This window comes from Limanda limanda, chromosome 5 (genome assembly GCF_963576545.1).
Source record: "Limanda limanda chromosome 5, fLimLim1.1, whole genome shotgun sequence".
Classification (NCBI taxonomy): Eukaryota; Metazoa; Chordata; class Actinopteri; order Pleuronectiformes; family Pleuronectidae; genus Limanda; species Limanda limanda.
The window spans coordinates 25,763,698-25,770,602 of record NC_083640.1 but is presented as its reverse complement, the minus strand read 5'-3'; the positions used below and the strand labels follow the sequence as shown (position 1 = coordinate 25,770,602).

Below are 6,905 nucleotides of genomic sequence, written 5' to 3'. Positions count from 1 at the left end.
GCAAATAAGAAGGTTCTACATTCAGGTGTCAAATACAAACGTTCAAACATTGTTTATAAAATATAAAAAGAGCCAATTAAATACTAGATTTCACCTTGAGAGTCACAAATCCTTCAAATATGTCGCATTTACGAGCGTCGTGCGAAGGTACGAGCTTGTAAGGTGCTCCTGAAGGCAGCAGTATGCGGAAGGAAGCTCGTTGGGCGCCATATTTAATACAACAGAAGCTAGTTAGCGTTAGCTGTTTACAAGTCCAAACTTTTGCCCCGAGACGGAAACCCCAAGCACGGCCTGAGTTCACCCGAAGATGAATGTGATAGATCATGTGCGGGACATGGCGGCCGCCGGCCTCCACTCCAATGTCCGGATCCTGAGCAGCTTGCTGCTGACGATGAGTAATAACAATCCGTAAGTCATGTCAGAGCGGGCCCCGTCTATTTCCCGGAGAGTGCTTTCTCTCACCAGCATGTTATGTTGTTAGCCTGTGATAGCCCCTAAGCTAACCAGTCAAATACAGTTGACTGTAGTAAATGTTACTGTAAAGCTAAAACAGACGGTATCGAGATGCTAGTCCAGGTACCTACGTTATCGGGATGTTTATTATTGTTTGGGCGTACACTGTGCGTTGTTATCCAGGGTATAGTCATATGTCAAATCCCTCACAGTTGCTATTTTACAGCTAGCTTGAAATAACTGATTTCAACCGATCGTCTTATATGTCACGGAGTGTCTCATTAAGGAAAAATCCCGTATTGTCAAAGCAAATTAGCTTTGATTACAATCCCGGCGGTCCGGTGAATTCAAGCCAGAGGCTCTGCAGCAGATGATCTCAGTTGCGGGTCAGTGTTTATGCTGTGGGACTGATGCTCAACATCAGCTGGAGCTCCAGAGAAACAGGATTCCCCCTTGTCTGTAGTGGCTTTATCTGACATAGTTGTGTTTAGGAACAATAGACACTGTGTTTACTGTTGTTTAGCTTTTCTTATTGAGGATGTTGTTTATGAATTAGAGTGTCTGTGTGCAATATGTTCATTGTCACCTTCTTCTATATCTTCCGTTACCCAACGATCATAGAATTTCAGACACGTCGTGTTCTCTACTGTGAGACAATTTATTGTGCTGCATCTTTTATGAGTTTGCTTACTTTTTGATTTTGTATCTTTTTGATTCAAGGGAGCTGTTCTCTCCGGCCCAGAAGTATCAGCTGTTGGTTTACCACGCTGATGCCATCTTCCACGATAAGGAATATCGTAATGCTGCCTGCAAATACAGTATGGCCTTGCAGCAGAAGAAGGTGCTCAGCAAAACCTCGAAAGTCCGCACTTCTACCGGGGGAGCAGCCGCTAACCTGCAGGCACAGGTGTGTTTTACATCGTCATGCATCAGTGTGTGGTTGCAGATTATACAACGTGTGCAGGATCACACAAATTGCTGAAATGTTTGTTGTTGCCCCCCAATCTCTGTCAGACATTCTCCTCTATAAATATTTTAAACATTAATATACCTCCATTTATATAATTTTTAAATAAATGTTACACACACAATCTCTGTCCTAGGAGTGGGATCCCTCACTTGTGATTCTCACAGAGATTTACGTGTCTTTTTAAAAATGATTGAATGATTGTTTTGATGATCACATCGCTCATTATCCTGGATGTGGAAAACTTTAACTTATCTACAGTGTTAACATAGACTCGATTTAGATCTAATATTTTTAATAGAGACAAGATGCATTAGCTCTGCCCATCCTTGCCGTCTGAAGAAGACATTTTCTTCTAATTTTTTGTTAAGTGTCTTTTCTGTGTGTGTCAACTCCCAGATATCTTGTTATTCGACTCTTGACAAAAATCCACACCACTTGGTCACCTGGCATGAATCATAACAGAGAAGTGTAAATATCCTCGGAATGTTGTCTTTCAGAGTTTGCCGTCAGAAATTGAGGTGAAGTACAAGATAGCTGAATGCTACACCATCTTGAAACTGGACAAAGATGCTATTGCAGTGCTTGATGGAATTCCATCCAGACAGAGGACTCCAAAGGTAGGCTGCTACTCCTATCGTTATTGTTATTAACTTCATTTTCATGCTTTATTCACCTTTTTAAACAACAGACCACTCAGAGAACTTATGTGTGGCAAAGTTTTATGTCCTGTGAGACCTCTTTAAAATAATAGGTAGTTATTATTCTAAAGCTGTAAAACAACTTGCCAGTTGGTTTTATTTTGATTCTGCAGTGGTCTAAACTGCTTTAATTTTGTTTTTGAAATAAAGACAAAACACCGAAGTAGATGTATTTTTTTATTGTCTAGTGAATAAATTAATGTCATTACTCTTTCTCATCTTAGATCAACATGATGTTGGCTAACCTGTATAGGAAAGCTGGCCAGGAGCGTTCTGCTGTGACAAGCTACAAAGAGGTTCTGAGACAGTGTCCACTCGCCCTGGATGGAATCATAGGTACACATCACGTCACATGCTCACACTCGCAAAGACATCTAACAAATATCATTTAACCTGTTGAGACACAAGTCTGTCTGTTGTCTTTACACATCAAATTAAATGGGTCCTATGTGCATCATACATCTGGACGGTTTGATGATCTGCTGATTTAAAAAGCTGAAAATTTAATTTAACGTTCCCCTGTCAGGTCTTCTCTCTCTGTCGGTCAAAGGAGCTGAAGTTGCGTCCATGACTATGGACGTGATCCAGAGTATCCCCAACCTGGACTGGCTCTCTGTTTGGATTAAAGCTTATGCCTTCATACACTCAGGGGACAATCAAAGAGCCATCAACACCATTTGGTGAGCAGAGTATTATTTCTCCTACCAAGTGACTGAATGTGCCTATTAATGCCACAGTCTTTTTATTTGATGTATGACTCTATCTCTCCCCGTTCCTGTCTCAGCTCTCTGGAGAAGAAGTCTCTCCTGCGGGACAACGTGGACCTCCTGGTGAGCCTGGCAGATGTCTACTTTAGGGCAGGGGACACCAAAAATGCCATCCTCAAATTTGAACAAGCTCAGATGCTGGACCCGTACCTCATCAAAGGTGTGCTGCAGGACAAGAGATGATTACATTGATTGGTTAATGGACCTAGTCTATATCACAAACTGTAGAAGTGTGTTTACATTGTTAAATTCTTATTTTATCTTTATGTTTTGACTGACAGTCAATATTCCTTCTGTGGGCTTTAGTTGCTTGCAGACAATTGACCCTGAGTGATGCATGGAAAAACGGGACTTGTGTTGTCTAGGTAACAGATATAAACTGCTGTGTGCCCTTGCAGGAATGGATGTGTATGGCTACCTGATGGCACGTGAGGGACACCTGGAGGATGTCGAGGTGCTGGGAGGACGGTTATTTAATATTTCAGACCAGCATGCTGAACCGTGGGTGATCTCTGGGTGAGTCTCATCAAACAGCTTTATTAATCAAACTTTGACACATGAAATATTATTTTCCTGCTAAATTTTTATCTTGTTTGTTCAGTTGTCACAGCTTTTACAGCAAGCGTTACTCCAGAGCCCTCTACCTGGGAGCCAAGGCCATTCAGCTGAACAGCAACAGTGTCCAGGCTCTCCTCCTCAAGGGGGCAGCACTGAGAAACATGGGCCGTGTTCAAGAAGCCATCATCCATTTTAGAGAGGCCATGCGTTTGGCACCATGCCGACTGGACTGCTATGAAGGTATATTTGTAATTTTTTTTAGTTTATCTTTTTGCAGTACAAATGTGGTGTCTGTCTCTTCAAATGTAGCACATTTCTCTGCTTGTATTGACCTAACTGTCCCATTTCAAGGCTTGATTGACTGTTACTTGGCATCCAATGGGATTCGAGAGGCGATGGGAATGGCAAATAACATCTATAAGACTCTTGGTGCCAATGCACAGACTCTGACCATCCTCGCCACAGTGTGCCTGGAAGATCCTGTGACTCAGGAGAAAGCCAAAACCCTGCTCGACAAAGCACTGGCCCAGAGGCCCGACTACACCAAGGCTGTGGTCAAAAAGGCGGAACTGCTGAGTACGTACTAAAGTCAGAATTACATCCTATCGGCCTGTTGCATTCATTGTTATTGTTATTATTATTATTATTATTCTGTTAAGACTTTTCTTTTATTGTGAAGGTCGGGAACAGAAATATGAAGAGGGGATTGCTCTCCTCCGGAATGCCCTGGCCAATCAGAGTGATTGTGTCCTGCATAGAATGCTGGGAGATTTTCTTTTAGCCGTCAATGATTACCAAGAAGCCATGGATCAGTACAGCATAGCACTAAGGTAATGACTGATTGATTTTCTTTTGTTTTACTTCTAATTACCTCAGATTTTCCCTGGGAGTAAATATTGCTCTAAATGTCAATTTTTTAGAGGAAATAGTATCTAACAATACTTGAGTAAAATGCCTAAAATCAATTGGACCTGTGTTACATATTGTGTGTAGTTAAATTATCCAAAAAATAATCCGTTATTCAAGGTAACAGGACATTTCAACTTGGTCGCCTTTTAATCTGGTTTAACTTCTGCGGCAAATGACAAACAATGAAGATAAAACACAGCCAGCCAGTCAGTTGTTTTTTCCTTCCACTGTTTACGATTATTCATTACTGTTTGCTGTGTAATGTGACTATAACTTCAATACATCACCTACGCATCAAGTAGAATTTCATTAGCAATGGTAGTGAAGACAACAACTCCCATGATACCATGCGTTTTCACGACATTATCAACTTCGGTCTTATTTGTATTGTTCTGATCGAAAGACCCCCAGCCGTGGAAGTTTACATTTTGTGTGTTATCTTTTTCTTCCTAAGCCTTGATCCCAATGACCAGAAGTCTTTAGAAGGCATGCAGAAGATGGAGAAAGAGGAGAGTCCAACAGACGCCACGGTGGAGCTGGACGGGGACGACATGGAGGGCAGCGGAGAGGACGGAGACCTGGAGGGCAGTGACAGTGAAGCCGCCCAGTGGGCTGATCAGGAACAGTGGTTTGGAATGCAGTGACCCCGGAACGCGAGGGATGCTGGGTCAGTACCACCTTCTCACACGCTGCAGCCTGCGGAGAGCCCTCAGCCATCAGGGGCGTCTAACAGAACAGAGGGTGGGGGGGGGTTGTACTGCTCTGCACTCCTCACACGACCACAGAGGGATTAACACCAAGTGACGGACGTTGCCAACTTTAGAGACGATGCAACTTTGACTCATGTCCATGTTTGCAGTGCAGCTACAGGAAGCACTTAAGTGCTCTTTATGGAAATGTACCTTAGTGCAGAACTCCAGCCATTTTTGAACCTGATGTTGTTTTTCCATCTTAACGACAGTTTTTTACGAGTGGAGTTGATCGAGGCTTGTTTCAGGACAGTCCTACAGCACCAGCAGACACAGGGGATATCCACACTACTGCCTTTTCATTTGAAAATGCATTTCCTCTGCTAGAGATACACCTGGTGTTAACACTACTCCAGAACTTTAGAGCTGTTAAATCGGATTTGGAAACGTTGCAGTGTCGAACACAACATAGATCATCAGTTACAAGTGTTGCTGACCCTGTTGTCTCTGTTGTGCAGTTAAATTCTGCATTTTACAATGATGCAGCTGTTAACATGTGTAGGAGACGAGCTGATATTCCAGCAATCTGCAAATAACAACTACATGCTTCCTGTGTACACTGGCACGAGCACGACTTCCTGTTTACACTGGCATGCGCATGCCCAGTGTCCCCATGTGATGAGCGTTTTCCGGCTTGTTGGCATGGACGGGGTTAAAAACTGGTATGGAGCCAAACGCTTGTGTTGAGTCGTTTTAGTTTGAAAATACAGTTTTCTAACAAAAACATAGTATGGATGTAGTCTTAGCATAGAACAATGTGTAATTTAAAAACTGATGCTACTCTTCTTCAACTTGTTTTGTTACATCTTTGCTGCCTGGAAACAGTACTACTGTTACCAGGTAATGCAACTAAAGTATCAGTGGAACCTGTTTTGGGTTCTTTTGAGCCTGGGATCTGCAGAGGATTCTGGGAAATTCTCAACCCTGAAGCAGGTGTCAGAATCAAGTGGTGTGATTAGGGCAAAAATGGCTGGAGTTATTCATGATGTTTAACAGGAGGAACTGTTGCAAGATTATTAATTTGTGTCTTTCTTGAGCCTGACGGTCTGACGTGTGCCACATATCTATATCACAGTAAAGGTTGTGTGTCGGTACTTTGTCAACGTCAAACACGTGTGTGATAAAGTGACAATGTACCATTCTCCTGCTGCCCTTTATAAATCGCATCATTTTTATTCTCTCACATGTAAGGTTTTGTCATGTAATATCTGTACTTTGTGTTTTTTTGTCTGCCTTTCTGTATCAAAAGAACTCAATGATATTCTTAAGTTGCAAAGTGTAAACCATTTCAATTGAATGTTTATAGTATTTTGTACATATTTTTAAAATGTATAATAAAATTATTGAACTCACTTGACATAAATGCGTTGTGTGGTGATAAGACGCCACATCAGACTTAACTGTTTAAATGAGACCAGGAGGAAAACAGCTCATAATGTCAATGACAGTTTTATTTACCTGAAACCAAAGTTCATGTGATACATTGTACAATCATCTCTGAAAATACAGTACAGCAGTTCGGCATGAAACGCCATCGAGGGACTGCCTGCCGTTCTCATAGTAAAACATCTGCACCGTTGCACGTCTGCCTTCAGATGTGGCAAAAAAATTAGATAAAACCTGCCCCGAACATGTTGCACATCTCAGTGCAAAGCCAAAAAAAAAAAACTGTTTGGTTTTTGAATGTCCCATAAAAGTATTTCCTTAGGAAAGATGAACTGTGTTTTTGAGCTTATTTAACATTTGTACTATCTGACGAATGTCTATTCTATTTACCAATACTATACATTGTCTAATATTA

General features: G+C 41.7%; 1 protein-coding gene across 1 annotated transcript; it reads left to right on the top strand.

The window, feature by feature from the left end:
- Window positions 1–216: 216 nt before the first annotated feature.
- Window positions 217–6,456, top strand: anapc7 (anaphase promoting complex subunit 7). The gene is made up of 11 exons (XM_061070748.1): window positions 217–408; window positions 1,174–1,360; window positions 1,921–2,040; window positions 2,346–2,457; window positions 2,648–2,801; window positions 2,906–3,048; window positions 3,287–3,404; window positions 3,490–3,686; window positions 3,798–4,022; window positions 4,126–4,276; window positions 4,810–6,456. The coding sequence occupies exons 1-11, from the start codon at window positions 308–310 to the stop codon at window positions 4,997–4,999; spliced, it is 1,698 nt and encodes a 565-aa protein (XP_060926731.1). The 5' UTR covers window positions 217–307; the 3' UTR covers window positions 5,000–6,456.
- The last annotated feature ends 449 nt before the right edge of the window (window positions 6,457–6,905 follow it).